The 19,607-nt window shown below is 43.1% G+C and overlaps 2 protein-coding genes across 4 annotated transcripts in view; one reads left to right on the forward strand and one right to left on the reverse strand.

Annotated features, from left to right (window-relative positions):
• Nucleotides 1–6,621, forward strand: part of WDSUB1 (WD repeat, sterile alpha motif and U-box domain containing 1) — a 60,915-nt gene extending 54,294 nt beyond the window's left edge. For both annotated transcript variants that reach the window (XM_011947128.1, XM_011947129.1), the window contains exon 11: nucleotides 6,228–6,621. In XM_011947128.1, coding sequence (XP_011802518.1) covers nucleotides 6,228–6,385 — 158 coding nt within the window. In that variant the 3' untranslated portion in view covers nucleotides 6,386–6,621. The remainder of the gene's footprint in view (nucleotides 1–6,227) is intronic.
• Nucleotides 6,622–9,485: 2,864 nt separating this feature from the next.
• The window catches only part of TANC1 (tetratricopeptide repeat, ankyrin repeat and coiled-coil containing 1), a 273,934-nt gene continuing 263,812 nt past the window's right edge, over nucleotides 9,486–19,607 (reverse strand). Inside the window, exons 23-27 of one of the 2 annotated variants that reach the window (XM_011947131.1) lie at nucleotides 17,855–17,987; nucleotides 16,385–16,476; nucleotides 14,195–14,341; nucleotides 13,257–13,362; nucleotides 9,486–12,580 (exon numbers count right to left, since the gene is read on the reverse strand). In XM_011947131.1, the coding sequence (XP_011802521.1) occupies nucleotides 12,540–12,580; nucleotides 13,257–13,362; nucleotides 14,195–14,341; nucleotides 16,385–16,476; nucleotides 17,855–17,987 (519 nt within the window). In that variant the 3' untranslated portion in view covers nucleotides 9,486–12,539. The remainder of the gene's footprint in view (nucleotides 12,581–13,256; nucleotides 13,363–14,194; nucleotides 14,342–16,384; nucleotides 16,477–17,854; nucleotides 17,988–19,607) is intronic. The other variant, XM_011947130.1, reaches the window with a different exon arrangement.

Consider the following 19,607-nt stretch of genomic DNA (forward strand, 5'->3'; position numbering starts at 1 on the left):
CCAGTACCTCAGTTCAAAATGCAGAAATCACCGGTCTTCTGTGTCCTTCACGCTGGGAGTTGGAGACTGGAGCTGTTCCTATTCGGCCATCTTCCAAAGTTTTTAGAACAAAGATTTTCCTTGCCACGTTACTGAGGAGGAGGAGGCGGTTGGAGCGCGGCGGGGCGACGGCGGGGCTGGGTGGGTGCAAGAGTCTTACGAAAGGGAATTAACTGCATACTTTATTTATTTTTGAGAGGGAGTTTTGCTCTTGTTGCCCAGGCTAGAGTGCAGTCTTGGCTCACTGCAACCTCTGCCTCCTGGATTCAAGTGATTCTCCTGCCTCAGCTTCCTGAGTAGCTGGAATTACAGGCATGTACCACCACACTCAGCTAATTTTTTGTATTTTTAGTAGCGATGAGGTTTTATCGTGCTGGCCAGGATGGTCTCGATCTCCCAACCTCAAGTGATCTGCCTGCCTCGGTCTCCCAGAGTGCTGGGATTACAGGCGTGAGCCACTTCGCCTGGCCCAATGCATACTTTTAAAAAGTTGCTATCAACAGTGTATCTGAGAGAACACCATTTGCCAGTATATTCAGAAGTACATGCTTCATTCTTATCTGCGGGACAGCATTTCCTGGTATGGATGTTGCCAAAATTAACTCTTACTCTGATTCTATACAAAACATCCAGCTACTTTTGGGAGGCTGAGGCAGGAGAATCACTCGAACCTGGAAGGTGGAGGTTGCAGTGAGCCGAGATTGCACCACTGCACTCTAGCCCTGGTGACAGTGCGAGACTCTGTCTCCAAAAAAAAAAAAAAAAAAAAAAACCCTAGTCACGTATTTACAGGTACATTTGCATAAATTCCTAATACTGATAGGCAGTGCTGTACATCTTTAGTTAGGTCCAATCTTTTAAAAATTTTGGCTTGGTCATTTTTGCCAATTTAGCTGTCAAGATAATCTTTGTTTTGAGACAGGGTCTCACTCTGTCACCCAGGCTGGAATGCAGTGGCATGATCTCAGTTCACTGAGACCTCTACCTCCTGGGTTCAAGTGATTCTCCTGCCTCAGCCTCCCTAGTAGTTAGAATTACAGGCACGCGCCACCATGTCTGGCTAATTTTTGTATTTTTAGTAGAGACGGGGTTTTGCCACGTTGGCCAGGCTGGTCTCGAACTCCTGACCTCAAGTGATGCGCCCGGCCAAGATAAATTTTAGAATCATTTTATGTTACAACATAAAGTGGTATTTTGGTTAGAATTACAGAAAACCTAAAAACTAAATGTTAACTGGGGCTAAAGAGTAGAAATGCCAGCCCTGCACTGATAGGTGTTCCATCTAGATTATTTCTTTCAGGTCTATTCAAACCTGCTCTGCCCACTCTGCTTTTTAGAGCCTTTGCCGTGTTTTAACTTGGTTATACTCTGACTTCAGGTATGCTTTTCAGTTGCAGTTCAAGTATACTATTTGTCTTTGTAGACTTTTCTCTTTCGTGCCCTTCACCAGTTCTGGAAACGTTTCAGCCATTCTCATCCCTTGCACCTTCTCTCTTGTCTTTCTTGCAGTTGTCTAACTGCCGTTTACCTGTCCAGTGAGATTTTTAAAAAATTTCAGTTACTATAGTTGTACTTTCTGGAAGTCCCATGTACAGGGAGAGTAAGAGCATTGTCTGTGGAGCCACACTGCTTGGTTTTAAATCCCAAGTCAGTTGCTGCCTACCTGTGTGACCCTGGAAAGTTATTCAGGCCATGCCTCAGTTTCCTCATTTGTAAAACAGGAATGCTAACAATATCTTACATCATAAGGTTGTTGTGAAGACTGAAGAAGTTAATACAGGTAATGGTGCTCTGGAACAGTCTAATGATATGCTATTTGGCAATAAGCACTTCAAAAGATGGTCAGTGTCATTGATGCCAATCAAAACATGTCATACCTGTTAAGATGGCTAGAATCAAAAAGTAGGAAAATACGTGTTGGCAAGGATGTGCAGAAAATGGAACCTTCGCATGTGGTTGCTGTTGAAAGCAGTCTGGAAGCTCCTCAGAAAGTTATCACAGTTCCACTCCTGAGTATGTAGGCAGGATAATTGAAAACACATGCTCATACCAAAAGTTGTACAGGCATAGTAGCATTATTAGTAGCCCAAAGGTGGAAACAACCCAGATGTCCTTCAACAAGTGAATGCATGAAATGTGGTGTAGCCATACAATAGAATATCAAGCCATGAAAATGCACAAATACATAGAGGATAGACCTTGGAAACATTATGGTAAGTGCAAGAAGCCCGATACCAAAGGCTGCATAGTGTATGAGTCCCATTATATGAAATACCCAAAAGAGGCAAATCCAGAGAGACAAAAGTCAGAGGCGCCCATGGGCTGAGGGGGCAGTGACTGCTAATGGGTATGGGATTGATGGAGTGATACACAACTCTGAAATATACCAAGAACCACAAATGGGTGCATTTTATGGTGTGAAATATATCTGAAAAAGAGCAAAAGGCAGTCACAAGTAACAGTTTCTGCAGAAAGCATGTTTCCCTCTTCTCTAGGATGGAGGAAACAAGTTCAGTTTCTCAGAACCTCAGTCTCTCAGGGCCAGAACTCAGGCCCCCAAGGTTGGGGAGCTACACAGCTGGTACTCGTTTCTACAAGGAGGCAAAAGTAGCACAGATGTGAAGCAACCAAAACAATCCAGAGACTGGGCTTTCACCATGTCGCCTAGGCTGGTCTTAAACTCCAGAGCTCAAGTGATCCACTCACCTCAGCCTTCCAAGTGCTGAGATTAGAGGCGTGAGCCACTGAGCCTGCCCGACTTTCTTAGATGATAAAAAATACATATACCTTGGCCCACAAGCCAGTGGAAGCATTCCCATTACAGTCAGGAATATAAAGGGTGCTCTCTCTCAGCTATTGTTTTAGAAATACTAGCCACCCCTTATCCCCTCACCCCCACAAAAAACATTTGTAAGGGAAAAACCTTTTCTATATAACTGTATATGTAGAAAGCCCAAAAGAATAGAAAATCTACAGACAATATGAATTTTGTAAAGTAGCAAGTTAAACAAGATTCAGTGAACCAAAGCACTTAAAAGTTATAACTGAATACTTAAGTTACAATAACAAAAACTAGAACAAATGAGACCTAAACTTGACTGGGTGCAGTATAATCCATGTCTGTAAACCCAGCACTTTGGGAAGCCAAGGTGGGAGCATTGTTTGAGCCAAGGTGTTCTAGACCGGCCTAGGCAACATAGTGAGATCCCCTTCTGTAGAGAAATTTTAAAAAAATTAGCCAGGTGTGGTGACGTGTGCCTGTAATCCCAGGTACTTGGGAGGATGAGGTGAGAGGATTGCTTGAGCCTGGGAGGTAAGGCTGCAGTGAGCTGCCATCATGTCACTGGACTCCAGCCTGGGTGACAGAATGAGACCCTGTCTTAGAAAAAAACCACACACACCAAAACCCCAAACTTATGTAAAACTTTCAAACCTACATAAAAACGAAAACATCGCTGTGAAAGTATAATGGCAGCATGCTGAGGGCTAGGAAAACTCAGTGGCAGGGGGATGTCAGCTTTCTCCATTTCATAGGTTTGACGTGATCCTGAGATAAAACTTTTTACTGAGAGATACGCAAGGTGATTCTTACCGTGCAACCTAATAAGAACAGCAAAAATAACCTAGAAAAAAACAGTGAGGAAGGTTGCTAGCCCTATGAGATGTTACATGTCGAGAAGCCTCCATAAATGAATGTTTAGTGTTGGCCCAGGAATAGAACAATGGAAAAGTTTAAAATCCGGAAATCGATCCATGTGTATTTGGAAATTTAGTGATTGATAAAGATAGAATTTTAAATCAGTGGTAAAAATTACTTCCAACAAGTGGTATTTTGACAATGGAACCACCATGTGGAAAGGATAAAATTGGACCCATCCTGCATACTGCACATTTAAATTCCAAATAAATCAGAAACCCAGACATAAAAAGGGAAACCTGCAGAGCGCAGCAGCTTGCACCTGGAGTCCCAGCTATTCCGGAAGCCAATGCAGGAGGGTCACTTGAGCCCAGGAGCTCGAGACCAGCAGGACCCCATCTCTTCAAAGACATTTAAAGTTCCAAAGACAGTGTAGGTAAATTCCTTGACAGAATTGGGAAAACTTCGCTATCTGGCAGTCAAGGGAGAAATTGATCAAGTGTTGATATTCCATATATATGAAATCTTAAGGACAACCTAATAGAAAAATGGGCAGAAAATATGAATAGCTCACAGGAAAAAGAAAAACAAATGGCTCAAACATATGAACAAAAAGATTCTCCATCTGATGTATTGTACCATTGCTTACCTAGAGACTGGCAAAAATCCAGGAGTTTGACCACATATACTGTTGGTTAGGCTACAGGGGAAAAAGACATTCTCAAACATTGCTAGTAGGAATGAAAAACGTAGAATTCCTATGGAAGGAAGTTGGAACTATCTAGCGAGATTATATATGCTGCTTTAGCAATACTACTTCTGAAATCTCCCCAAAACTAAAGTGACACATGCACAAGACTTCATTGTAGCACTATTTGTATTTTGTGTGCGTGTGGTTTTCTTGGGGTTTTGTTGGTACAGCACTATTTGTAAAAGGCAAAGATTGGAAACCACCCAGATGTCCATCAGTGCATCTTTACAGTGGAGTACTGTGGGGAAGATAAACACACCAAGGTACAAAACAGTGTGGCTAGTATGCTAGCTTTTATGTAGAGTGTGTATGTACTGTGTGCACATATATATATTTGAAAATGGATTGCACATAGTAACTTATATGGGAAGGGTGGGGAACAAGGATTGGACAGGTTAGATTAGACCCCTCTGAAGGTACCTTGTTTTATAGTTTTAACTTTTTTTTGAGATGGAGTCTCACTCTGTCGCCCAGGCTGGAGTGCAGTGGTGCAATCTCAGCTCACCAGAACGTCCGTCTCCCAGGCTCAAGTGATTCTCCTGCCTCAGCCTCCTGAGTAGCTGGAATTACAGGCACCTGCCACCATGCCTGGCTAATTTTTGTATTTTTAGTAGAGATAGGGTTTTGCTTGTTGGCCAGGCTGGTCTCAAACACCTGACCCTCAAGTGATCCACCCACCTTGGCCTCCCAAAGTGCTGGGATCACAGGTGAGAGGCACCACGTCCAGCCTATTTTTTTAACTTTGAAACCCAGTAAGTGTGGTTTTCATACACAGTATTTTGGCACCACTCTAGTGAATCTACCTTGATGACAGAAAGAACCACAAAGTAATCTTAACATTTCTTTCAATTTTATGTTAGTAAATATACTGGCATTATTTTGAAACAATGATATGTACTATAGATTAAATGTGTAAATGAAATCAGGAACCCAGATTTTCAGCTTGAGAAAGAGCTACAAGTATAAAAATGAAAGTAGTGAAGCAAAAGTCCAATCTTTACATGTATAAAGGCAACTAATTTTGCAAGAATATGGTTTTAAAAAAAACCTTAGCGTCCGGGCATGGTGGCTCACGCCTGTAATCCCAGCACTTTGGGAAGCCGAGGTGGGTGGATCACCTGACGTCAGGAATTCGAGACCAGCCTGGCCAACATAGTGAAACTCTACTAAAAATACAAAACATTAGCCCGGTGAGGTGACGGGTGCCTGTAGTTCCAGCTACACGGGAGGCTGAGGCAGGAGAATCTCTTGAACCTGGGAGGTGGAGCTTGCAGTGAGCTGAGAGCTCGCCAGTGCATTCCAGCCTAGGCAACAGTGTGAGACTTGGTCTCAGAACAAAACCTAAGTCCCTTCACTGTCAAATCCTTAGTGGAGTAAATTCTGTCATCTCAGGGTATCTATCCGTTTTCCTGACTTTTCAAGGTGTTGGAAAGTTTTGCTGAGTCATAAGGCTCTTTTCAACAGCTCTGATGGGCCGTTTATCCTCACTCCCACTTTACCTAGCTCTGTTCCTTTCTTCTCTTCCACTGTGTCTGAATTTGACAGGGTCCCGGTCTCAGTGGTATTGTTCAAAGAGTTGATAATGTTACCCTTCTGGGTAATTTTTGCCTCATACATCTCCATCCAATCAATGCATTTCAGGTGTTGTGGCAGAGAGATTTTTGGGGGTGGTGGTACAAGACAGGAATAACCCTTAAGGCACAATAAAGGCCTCCGCAAGGAGTTTTTACATTCACTTCATTTTAGTAATCCTCATTTCCCTTTCCTACGTCATGTAATTTGTTTAATTTTTTTTTTTAGATGGCTATTCATATGAAAAGGAAGCAATAGAAAATTGGATCAGCAAAAAGAAACGTACAAGTCCCATGACAAATCTTGTTCTTCCTTCAGCGGTACTAACACCAAATAGGACTCTGAAAATGGCCATCAATAGATGGCTGGAGACACACCAAAAGTAAAATTGTTGATAGTGTATTGTTTATATTTTCAGTGGTCTCATTTGAATGATTTACAGGTAAATATTAATCAGACATTATTAAAAGCAAAAGAGGAAAAAGGTAAACTTAAATTTAGTTACCTATAAAAATTGTGAATTTTCATTCTTTAAAAACACATGGACTTACTATAAAAGCCTTTTTGTACTAGTGAAAAAAGTCTTCAGCTATGTAGAAATAAAGTTATACTTTAAATTGCAGTGCCCTAATTTTTAAAAATTCCTCTTAATATCATTCCCAACAGTGCCCACATTTATTCTTGTTAGATGTAGGTCATCTCTATAACTGAAGATTGGACTACTCTAGAATAATAGATGTTTACATTCTAGTTAATAGCCATTTATTCAATAACTCTTTGGAGCCCTTTTAAAGAGAATTTGTAGCAAAATGGTTGTAGATTGTTTATGATTAAATTGAGAAAAATCACTTCAGATGTTTAAGCAATTTTTTTGGATTTTAAGTTTTTAGGATACTGATTTTCTTATTTTCCAAACCTAGGTACGGGTTAGGTGAAATGAATCCTGAATAAGTTGACTTTGCTGAAATATATGAAGTGGCAAACTCTAGCCTCCCTTCAGAATGAAGAATTAAAAGTTCTCACATATAATTCAAGCTGGAGTAACTATACAAAGGCATCTTTACACAATAGCCTGATATGTTCACTCCAGAAAAAAACTTCAGGTTCAGGAAGTGAAGGTGGTGCTAACTTCTTACTTGCCTGTCCAAAGTTGTTACATTTGGAAGCTATCCGCAGGAAGCTTGTTAGAACTGCGCCATCAGTGCAGGCTGGGTCTCTGGGCCTGCACCCTTCTTTGCACTGTTACCCCCAAAACTCGCAATGGAGAATTGTTCAAGAATGTTGAAACTTGGAAATAAAAAGGGAAAAGCAATGTAAATATAGGAAAAGGCTGACTACGCATTTTATAACCTCATAGCTAATATGCCGCATGTTCACAGAAAGGCAGCAAGCCTTGCTAACATGGAAATCTCCAAACACCATTTCTTTATAATTCTTTGTCAACATTTTAACTTAGTGTATTACTACACTTTGTTAACCTTTATGTCATAACTAGGATTCATGATAAATGGTTCTAGAAAACTATTTTTTATTCATATGACATGCTTCTCACATTCTTACTATTGAGGACTAGAAAGGCTGGAAGCATGTCCTTGGTGTTTTTCTGTTGTATTCTTTTAGAGTCTCAGTCTGTCGCCCAGACTGGAGTGCCATGGTGTGATCTTGGCTCACTACAACCTCTGCCTCCTGGGTTCAAGCAGTTCTCCTGCCTCAGCCTCCCGGGTAGTAGCTGTGATTACAGGTGCGTGCCATGACTCCCAGCAACTTTTTGTATTTTTAGTAGAGACAAGGTTTCACCATGTCGGCTAGGCTGGTCTCGAACTCCTGAGCTCATGATCTACCTGTCTCACCCTCCCAAGGTGTTGGGATTACAGGCGTGAGCCACCAGGCCCAGCCGTTTCTCTGTTGTATTGTTTAGGGAAAGTATGCTAATTTCAACAGAGCACTTTTTAAACTTAAAAGAACTTACCATTGGTCCAACTGTCTCTGTTTTGATAAACAGACTTATTTTCTGATGGAGGTTAGCTGTTTTTTAAATAAAAGTTACTAAAATCATTCAAAGTCATTGCTAGAAAATGCAAAAAGGCATTTTTAAAAGACGTGTTAAGGTATTTTGCTTTTTTTTTTTTGGAGACGGAGTCTTGCTCTGTTGCCAGGCTGGAGTACAGTGGCATGATCTCGGCTTACTGCAACCTCTGCCTCCTGGGTTCAAGCGATTCTCCTGCCTCAGCCTCCTGAGTAGCTGGGACTAAAGGCACACACCACCACACCCAGCTAATTTTTGTATTTTTAGTAGAGACGGGATTTCACCACATTGGCCAGGATGGTGTCTATCTATCTATCTCCTGACCTCATGATCCGCCCACCTTGGCCTCCTAAAGTGCTGGGATTGCAGGCATGAGCCACCACGCCCAGCCAGTATTTTGCTTTCTTTTATACTTTACCAGGATAGTTTCTTGTAAAACAAAACTACTGAAAACTAAGATGCCAATAATTTACCTAATTGACACACCTCTTTTTGTATAAAGCAAACCAAAGCTGAACAACTCTCTTCCATATAAGCAAACCAAAACCATCATCAGTAAGAGGGAACACGACACAGCCCCCATGCTGGGCACTCCAGACCCCACTGTTTGTTTGTTAGTTCAGGGCAATGTGGAGCAGCAATACCTACCCACCACCCAGTTTTGTCGGGACTGACCATTAGCTTTCTATGGATGTGTCACCTCTTCCTGGCTGGGCCAAGTACCTCACTTACCTTTACTAAGTATATATCAAAATCACAATGTACAATAACTTACGAGAATATTCTTATTAGCTCCTTTACAGGAAAAATCATCTAATGACAAGAATTATGTATTAGGCGATACTTTCCTTCCCATCCCATTTTTGTTTTTAACCTTCCATTAAATATAAAGCTCTAAAGGACTGAAACTACTTAGTCTTGCTAGCAATAGCAGTGACTAGATAATAACCTGAGGTATTATGATGTTTAAGATTCCAAGAATGTTATCACAATACAACACAGTTTAATGTTCTCTCTCTCATATTACTTTGAAAAGTGTAGGCATAAAGACAAACATACTTTTAACTGAAAGATAATACAAATGTGTTAAAGAACAAACTGTCATAACAGTGTTCAGTGTATTGCCAAAGTGTTTGAGAATTGCAGTAGTAAAGATGTCCTGCTGCCAGTAAAAACAGACACCAAGATGTCTTGAAACACATAGGAAGTATATATTGCTTTCCTGCATGCTTGCTTTCTATTTGAGGCAAAAAGACTAATTTGGCCCTTGAGTATGGTGGAATTTCTAGCAGCTGTCACCCTTATTCTGAAATTATAAAACGAAATTAAATATGCATTTTGTAGTGTTAATATAAAATATGCTTTTCACTATTCCCTCTAGGGTAACAAGGATTAAAAGCAACAGAGATAGCTGTCATCAGGCTGTTCTCTTCTTATCCACTCATTTAGTGCAGAACACATTCTATTAATAGTCTTTATTCCATATGGAAAAGTACAGTAGTTGTGCAGAAACAAAACTAACAAAAGAGTAAGACTTTCACAAATATTAAAGAAAATAAATAAGCCATAGTAGTTACAGCAAAACTCATGGAAAGCCTATAAAAATGATAAAGCTGTCCATACGAAGTACAATTGTACACACAGGAACAACCACTGAAGAATGACATCAGAGGTTCCTATTTGTACAAAACCATAATGATGTTCACAGGAACTTCATTACAACGACTCATTTTAAAACATTCTGCAAATATATAACTTCCTTCTCCTCAATTTTAGAAAATAAATTTCACATCCCAACATATAAAACAAATACACTCCTACCTCTCTCAAATTAGCATTTTAACATCTTCCAATAAGACACCATTTTCATATAAAAATACCTTTAAACCAAGGTTCATTCCTGTACCTTATCTTTACAAATGAATTAATACATCAGCTTGAACTTAAGTAGCACCTCAAAGGTGTTCATATAAATGAGATAAAGTGCTGTTACTGGTATACTGTTAACATGCCGTAATAATACATCATTCAGTGCAATAACCAGCATGGATGAAGCTTATAGAGAACATGCAAATCATGACTGGGGTTTTCTTTTTTGTTTTTAGATTAACTACATTGAAATAGTTCTATTTACAAGTCTGAATAAAACTGGGCTATTTAAATATATACAACATGTGACTATAAAGTACTAATTGTACAACAAAACAAAAGCAACAACCAGTCCTACCTTTAGTATCTAAATTAAATATTGTCCTTAGAAGAGCTTGGAAGGATTGTTCCAGAGCACTATCATTGTTTAAAAGCAGTTTGGAAACCAGGTGAGAGCTAACTTTTAAGCGCCACTAAAAATGCTGGTCTTAGCTAAAATTTAGCTTGAATCCACTTGACCACCAATCATGATTCCAAATGGCTTATACTGTTCCCAAATATCAAAAACACCTTCAAGCACAAATGTAGGTTCCAAAAAAAGGTGCTATAAAAATATATGAATAAGAACCATAACACAGAAATAAGTGTTTAATCCCTTTATAGAAACTGCTATGAAGGGAACAATACTTAGGTGTTCTTATATTTTGCTTAAAAAAATTGGCTGCGTTTACAGTCACACTTATATTTAGCTAGAAATCACTCAGAACTTAATTTTTATATATATATTAAATGGGATTTGACTCAATGGAACTGTAACTGTAAAATTCCATTGTTTCCAGAATACATCCCTCGGATGTACATCACTTGGGCATGAGTTAAACCTGTCACTCTTTGACAACAGACACATTTATTCTCTAAGTAGGTACTGTGATTTTACCGCATAGCAAAGGCAAGGAGGAAAGTGACAAAAGCCAAACAATTTCGTAAGTGAAAGTCATTAGTTAATGTCTTCTGGGCTGTCTCAAAATTTTAAGTTGATATAGTTTTCAATTCTGTTTAGCATTCTTATTTATGGTGACTTCTAGCTATTAAAGAAGTTTTATTCCACATTTTAGATATATCAATGGCATCAGATCCACCCCAAAGGAAAAAAAAAAGGGCTAAAAAATAATTTTTCTGATGAAAAAACTATTTAATTTACCACCAGGATTAAACACACTTTTCCCAATTCCACAAATGGAGCTTTCTTAAGGCTCACACATTTGACTCTATGAATGATCGCTTTGGTTTGGCTGCAGTGAGGTGGCTCCTGTGGGCTTCATTACTGATATGAGGCTGCTGTTTGGAGATACTTTCCTGGTACAGGTGAGAAACAGTCTTAGTTACCCTGTTCTCTTGACAGTGGACTGGAATTTGGCACTTGTTTTCTTCTAGCTCCTTCACCTGTGCCCCATTGTGGACACTTGCACTCAGGGTAGAAACGGAACAGGTTTTGGCTTGGTTATTACATCCTCCCGCTTGCACGAGGGAGGGCTTCTCAGTGGCAGCAGACTGCAGGCCAGCTGCAGATGTGTTTGTCAGCATCCGCTCTGGAGCCGGACAGTGCCAGGCGCGGCTTGCAGGATTGCTCTGCTGTTGAAACCTCGCAGTCTTATCCATGATGCCCATGAATGGCGTGTTGCGGGGTCTGTGCTCCGCTGTACCGCTCTGAACATGGGTTACAACCTTGTCTTTAATTCGAGTATCTGGTCCTTGGACCTTGAAGCCATCTGAAAAACTGCTGCTCGAAGTCAAACTACTGGTTGAACTTGACATCTTTATGCTGCTGGATGGAGAACCAGAGGAGCCTGAGCTGGTGAGGGAAGCTGGGTGTCTCATGTCGCTGCTGGTCGCCAGCCCACCTTGGTTTGGAGGGGCTGCGTCCACAGGCATGGAGGAATGAGACAGAAGCCTCTCTGTGGTTTTTGTCTTACTTGGTAAAGGGTGCGCAGAGCCACTCTCACCACGCTGCAGGCGGACATTCTGGCTGGGGCCCAGCCGATCCCCAAAGTGGCCACAACCAGCTCCGGTAGTGAAAGTACCTGTTCCTTCTAAATGCTGGGTTCTGCTCCCAGCAGGTGTGGCAGCAATTCTCCCTGGCATGGGACTCGGAGGAGGGTTCTGAGAAGAGATCTGAACTTTTGTGCTGCCATTTCTCAAGGCTGACTGGCCAGAGCCCAGGTGCTGGCTGGTTTTCACGATCTGGGCCTGCTTGGAGGGCTGCAGGACCAACCCTGGCTGGGCAACAGGCTCTCTCAGGGGCTTGCCGATTCCTGCCCTGCTCTGTGGCGATACCGGCCTTCCTTTGGACTGTAACCCCTCTTGAAGGTTTCGGATATATGGGGAAGGGACAGATGAGGATGGCTGGGATCTGGGAGTCGGGGAAACAGATTCTTCCTGGGGAGAAGTTTCTTCCTCTTCAGTCTCCTCAGGGTGAAAGTGGTCACTTAAGCCAGGGGTTGGGGCATCCTCTTCGTTCTCGGAGTCATTGGGTGGAGCTGGTGGCAGTCCCTGCTGTTTTTGCTGTTGACTCCTCTGGAGTTGCTTGCACTCCTCTTCTACACGGGCCAGAAGCCTCTTGATTTCCTGATTGGTGGGACAGAGTTTCACAGCCTCTTGCAGGTCAGCGAGAGCTGCCACGAACTGCCTTCGTAGGAAAATGTAAGGTAACATTACAAGTCACACACAAACATGCTCAGAGTGTAACTGTTCATAAAAGAGCTGTGCTCAAAGGAAAGAGAAGGTAGCAAGTGAGTTTTGAACACTTACAGTGGTGGCCAGGACCCATTTAACCAGCCCAGAGTTACTCAGCTAAGTGGCAGTGCTAAATTCTAATCTAGATGGGTGTGACTCCACAGCCCTGCTCTCCATAAAGACCACTGGGCCAGGAATAAGGGGAAGCATGAGTCAGTGGCGCCAGAATCCTTTTAATATTGTTACCATCCCGTGGTAACACTGTGCCTACCTCTCATTCAACAGGCTTATATCACTCTTCCCCTCCCCTGAATTTCCTAATGCCCCTAAGTTGGCAGTTTCCCTGAAATACGGACTAAACTAGGTAGGAAGTTCATGTTGCAGTAAGTTTCACCTGGGGGGAAGGGTGGGAAGGAATAATTACTGAGATGTCAGGAGAAAATAGAAGTTTACTCATCACTGATAATATCCACTGCCATGCCTCTTGGAAGCAGGTAGTAATACTAATTCAGTATTTAAAAGGATGAGAGGCACCTGAGCCTCTCTACAGCAAAACCTCCCCAAATTCAACAGGCAGGTTTGATCCCACAGGAAAAAAGTCTTCTCTACACACAAAGATAACTACGGACAGTACCTGCTGTTTCTCTTCGCTCTTGCTCTGGCATAAAAGGCTTCATAGGACTTGGGCTTCATTTCGAGAGCCTTGGAAGCAAATTCCTCTGCCATGCCAAAGTCCTGGTGTCAACAAGAAATACAGGTGTCAGAAGCACTGTGGACACAAGATTATGGGAAGCCCTTCTGGTTTTGTTAGAAAGGGTAGAAGCGCCCTAAGGCACAGCCAGAGAGGGAGGAAGGAAAAGGTCTGTTTTCTGTTCATTTTTGAAGTGAGGAGATAATGACAGTTGATTAATATCATTAGGAGAATAATCCACTACAGAAAGCAGTGGTAGTCACAGTGCCCCAGAAGGCCAGAGGGTGGAACCTCACACCCCAGTGGAGGGGCAGCCTCAGAGAGGAGTGCAGACGCTGTGTCCATTCTGGCAGCGGGGCACAGAAGCGGGCAGCTCAACAGACTGGGGCAGGAGGATGCAGTTAAAAAAAAAAAAGGTAGGAAGTACAACTGAAACAGATCTACTAGTTACAAATTGACTATGAGTTCCCCACGACTGGTTACAAATGAGTTACTGGCAGATCCTCTGAGCAAACCTAACAGAAGGCAGGCCCACCACACTAGGCTTGGGTTGGACTCTCCTGAATCTGGGGATGGCAGTGCCAGCAGCATCACTGTTGGGAAGCTGCAGAGGAGCAATCTGCATTTGCTTCTCATCACTGAGGTCAAGGAAATGAAACCCAAGTGCATTCCTTCAACATCATGCGAGGTGCGTAGCAGCAGTGACCAAATGATGGTCATGGATAAGAGCTGTTTCCCACATGCCAGGTTCACGTAAATGTGCAAACAAATTGGACAGGAGGGCCCAGGATTTGGTCTGGAGAAGGGCGGGCCTTCACCTCTGGGGAAGGGCTCTGTTGCTGGAAGACTGGGTTGGAATAAAGGGGCACAGCTTACATTTGTTTTTCTTCGGCATCGAGACAGATTGAGATAGAGGGAAACTCTTAATTCATTGAAGGGTCTCATGTCCTCTCCAAATCCTTCTCGAGGAAACTTCCTTAAGGCATACTGGTACCTCTGGGCTGCCTCTTTCATCTTTCCTTTCTAGGATTCAAAAATCACAAACATTTGTCCTTTTTCAGAGGCTCTAAGATGAATAACCTCCCACACCCAGAACACCCTGGGGAGTTTACTCACCCCTGCAAACCCATGACAGAACATTGAAAGCATCCAAATAAGTGTCAAGGTGGGAGCTAGTTCACTAACTGGGCTGACGCACGTGGGTTTCACTGTCCTCATACGCACCCACATCCTGTGGTTACACTGTGAGAAAGTCTGTAAACTGCTAGATTGATAACTATCAAACTTAATGCATCAGATTATCTTCTGGTATGTATTTTTGAAAATTATTTCAAGAATGATCTCACATCTAAAGATATTTTGATGCTAAGCATAACAGAAATCAGATGAAAAAACTGATCCTATTCCTAGGACAAGTAGCCTCTTGTAGATAAACCTAGAGAGCTTGCTGCAGAATAATTTTTCTTCTAAGAGGAACTAAAACATGGGATTTAAAAATCAGAACAGCACCACACATCATTTTCAAAGCTAAAAAAATCCATTTGCTCAGTCAGTCCCACTGCACAGCAGGTATGAAGCCTGGTGAAAATGGCTTCGTATTTCTGACATAATTGCCTACCAAAATCCATATTAAAAGCACTTCAAAGCCACAACAATACACACTGTCAACTCAATTTCAAACTGATTCCAAGCCAGAAACCCTGCTGGGTCATGCTATATTGCCTATTTATTTGTTACTATTTAAAAAAAAATGAGAAGGAAAAAATCTACAACAGAGCAAGTACAGCTGCCTAATAGTAAAAAGGATTAACATGGTCATAATCTAGTTTTTCCCCTATAATCTTTTAATTCTGTCTGATCACAGAGCTTCAAAGAATAGTGACCTATGCAAATGGCCTGCATATCTATCTAAACCAGGGGTTGGCAAACTATAGCTTGGAGGCCAAGTCTGGCCGACCACCTGTGTTTACAAATAAAGTTTTATTGGGATATAGCTGTGCTCATTCACTCTGTGCTATCTGTGGCTGCTTTTGTGCCCCCACAGCAGCACTGGGGAGTTGTGACAGAGGCCACACAGTCTGCAAAGCCTAAAACATTTACTGTCTGGCCCTTTACAGAAAAAGTTTGCTGACCTCTGACCTAAACTGTTGTCTTATTTGGAAAAATTTAAAGTGAAGTTTATTGATCTGAAAATCGTATTTCCACTTCCAAGGGAAAATGGAAAAAATTAATTCAGTCTCCTGGGTAACTGAGGTGTTACTTGACTATATTAAGTAAAAATATCTCTAAAAACAGTTTCAAATTCTAGAAATTCATAGATATTAAAAATTAGATAGGAAAGGCTTAGGAGATAGAATGACCCTTTTCTTCTAGAAACATCTGCTGGGTGTTCCTCTCCCACATCTCATGACGGTGCCTCAGCATGGTGTTCTGAACTCAGAACATGAAAGGCTGAGGAACCTCCTCTATGACGTTCAGTTGACCTAGAGGTGACTCGGCTTCACGCATGGCTTCAGACAGTAAGCATCACTACAACCTCAAGGATTAGCTCAGAAATAATGGCTCTCAGACACAAAGAGAGGTGCTTTCTACCTTTAAGATTCTGCCGGTAAGATATTAAGCCAACAATGTGGGCCTGAAGCCAGGTCAGCACCTCTTGGCACTTTTTTCTTTTGAGATGTGAGTCTCACTCTGTTGCTGAGGCTGGAGTGCAGTGGCAGGATCTCAGCTCACTGCAACCTCTGCCTCCTGGATTCAAGCAATTCTCCTGCCTCAGCCTCCCGAGTAGCTGGGATTACAGGCACCTGGCTAATTTTTGTATTTTTAGTAGAGGTGGGGTTTTGCCATACTGGCCAGGTTGGTCTAGAATTCCTGGCCTCAAGTGATCCGCCCACCTCGGCCTCCCAAAGTGCTGGGGTTACAGGCGTGAGCCACCACACCCAGCCACCTTTTGGCACTTCTATTACATGGATTATGTGCAGTAGCACAGCTATGGCCATTATATACCCAGTTAAGAGCGTGCTCTGAGGCAGTTTCAATGGCAAAGAAAAGGGCAGCACCACTTACTTTGTACATCACATTTCCTTCCTCCATTAATTTCTGTAAAAGTATAATCAAGATATCAGGTTTGGAAGTGGCCATCGCCCAAGCAGCATTTCCTGCAAAACAAACACGCATTCAGAGGCACTTCAGAGGCCCCGGGGAAAGGATTCCAATTCCTCCACGGCCCCACAGCTGGAGGTCAGCACCAGCAGGAGCCCAACTGCAAGGACCACAACACGACAAGGGCGGGAGCAGGACGCCAGTGAGGCTCAGTTGCTAATCCTTTCCACTGACCTGGGCACTCGAATCTGTCCTTGTTATTTTACTGAAAAAAGTAATGAGAAACAAAGGCATCCGAGCAGCGAAGACCCATCCGTCCCTTCCGAGTGGGATGTGGGGGAAACTGATTAAATGAGGCCTCAGCACAACCTCCTCAGTTCCTGCAGCAGCCACCGTGCAGGCATGTGTTCTCAGCATGCAGTCCCTGCGCCCTGTCACCGCGCTCTACTCCCAGATGTCATGGCTTCTCTCTCCTACCCTACAGCTCGGCCACAACCTCTCTAACCCCTGCCTGAACTCTCGGGACATTGTGGGAGGAGTGCTGAAGAGCACAGCCCTGGAGCCAGCCTGCCAGGTCCCCATGGCGAGTACCACACAGCAGTCCTAGGGGAAGCCATTTAGCTGCTAGGTGCCTTGGTTTCCTCATCTGTAAAATCATGGGATTGTCACTGAGACTTTCAGGGCTGTGGTAGGGATTAAGGCAGAGGGTGAAACTGCTTGGATAGTTCCTGGCACTGTTCACTGCTTGACAGTACTAGTGAATAGCATTTTCCTCACAGTGCCCTACCCGGAGCTAATCTTGACCAAGGGCCCCACACATCGAACCAAAATAGGGACCCTCCCCACATCTGGAATGGTGTGTTGTGTCAAAGCCAGCCACGTGGAAAGGGCTTTCCCTACTCAGGGGCCCTTCCATGATCCTCAAGTATCGTCCTAGTTTGTCTCCATGAAATCATACTACTACTTCTTCACAGAAACTTGCTGTGGTGGCCACTTCCCCACACAGCTGACTGGTTGCTCTAGAAGAGTGGCTCAGCCTCCGCTGCTGCTCAGAGTCACCTGAGGAGCTTTCAGCAGCACCGCCCAGCCCCACCCCACAGCAAGAGGCTGAGCCAACTACTCTCTGGCATGGTTCCTGGCCACTGATACCACTCCAGACTGTCCTTCAACACCAGTCTCTGCTTTCTACACCCTCTGCCAGAAACACCGTGAGCTACTTACACATTGTGTATGATGATGATTAAGTGAGACTGAGACAGAGAGATCTGCAAACATCTGACATCTTACTTCCTAACCTGGCAGCAGGTTAGGCTTCTATAATCTAGGCTTCTATAATCTATAATCTAGAATCTATAATTCTATAGCCTATAATCTAGGCTGCTATAATCGGGAGCTCACCCCTCCTCCTGCTCGATGGAGGCAGTGCTCACTGACCTAATTTGGCTCCCTTTCTGAGTAGCGCCACCACTACGGACGTGTTTCGGCAGCCGATGGCTCTGTCCAAGGGCCGCATCCCGCTGTGGTCCACATGCTCAATCACGGCTCCCTTCTCCACCAGGTACAGCACCTGCAGGGACAGCAGAGGCCTGAGCAGCAGCTGGGGGCAGGAGTTCAGGGGTGCACATGAATTTGGTGGGGGGCAGTTTTAGCTTCAGTCTGATTTTAGATGCCTCTGCCTATTAAGGATCCTAGAACAGAAATAAAGTGGACACGAAAGAGAGAAGAGGAGCTGCAATCCCCAGCTAAAACCTTCACTGCTATCAGGGATGAGAAAGCAGGGGACACGCTGCCATAGGTGGGTGTGCACACATGCGTGATCTGTCGTCTCACACCACTCCCCAGGTCACAGAGACGGGACACAGTCACCTTTGCATCTCCAATGAAGTAGGCAGCAGACTTCTGCAATGAGCTCCAACAAATGAGCAGGCCACAGCAGTGGTGACTTTAGAAATACTCAGACCCACACAACCTGAGCATGGCAGACTGTTAAGATTGGCAGCTTGGGACTGGATGGACCCGAGTATAATCCATTTCAAAGATATTAGAAGGAAATTGGGAAAGTAAAGATGGCAAGTTTGATACCACAGTACAAAGACTGATTTGATGTGATAAAACAGCTGTCACTTGAACTAAACCGGAAACAAGAGGAAGAAACACTGTGGTCACTCAAATTTCTCCATTTACTGGAGCCATTTTAGCCTATAGCCATTTTTTAGCCTATGGTTATTTTAGATTTTCATGTGGATCTAAAAAGATATGCTTCCTATCATCCACCCCACTATTCAAAATGACACTAAGTAGAGGGATGATCTATATAAAGAACTAAACCCAACTACAAAAACCAAATAACCTCATCTTTAGAATGGGCAAAGGACTTGAATAGATTTCTACAAAAATGATCAACGAGTGGCCAACGAGCATATGAGAAGATGTTCAACTCATACCCATTATGATGGCTACTATTAAAAAAAAAAAAAAGCTACTATAAAAAAAGCACCAAGACCCAGACATGCAGGACCATGGCTTCCACTGCCAGGTTTGCAAGCACCTGTCTCTCTAGCTAGTCCTTCCACAAGTACTGGCTGGGCACGATGGCTCACGCCTGTAATCCCAGCAATTTGGGAGGCCGAGGCAGGCAGATCACCTAAGGTCAGGAGTTCAAAATCAGCCTGGCCCACATAGTGAAACCCCATCTCTACTAAAAATACAAAAATAAGCGAGGTGTGGTGGCACACGCCTGTAATCCCAGCTACTCAGGAGGCTAAGGCAGGAGAATCGCTCGAACCGAGGCGGCAGAGGTTGCAGTGAATTGAAATTGCATCACTGCACTTCAGCCTGGGTGACAGAGTGGGACTCCATCTAAAAACAAACAAAAAACAAACAAAAAACAAGTATTGGTGATGATGTAGAACAATTCTGGAAACCTTGTGCACTGTGGTATGAATGTACAATGGTGCAGCAGCTGTGGAAAAAACGTAGGGCGGTTCCTCAAAAAATTAAAAATACAATCACTGTATGAGCCAGAAATTCTGCTTCTGGATATATACCCCAAATAACTGAAAGCAGGGTCTTGAATAAATACTTGGCCACCCATATTCATTGCAGCATTATTCACAATAGCAAAAAACATAGAAGCAACCTAAGTGTGCACTGACAGATGACTGGATAAACAAGATGTGGTATATAC

The sequence above is a fragment of the Colobus angolensis genome, unplaced genomic scaffold, assembly GCF_000951035.1.
Source record: "Colobus angolensis palliatus isolate OR3802 unplaced genomic scaffold, Cang.pa_1.0 Scaffold259, whole genome shotgun sequence".
NCBI lineage: Eukaryota > Metazoa > Chordata > Mammalia > Primates > Cercopithecidae > Colobus > Colobus angolensis.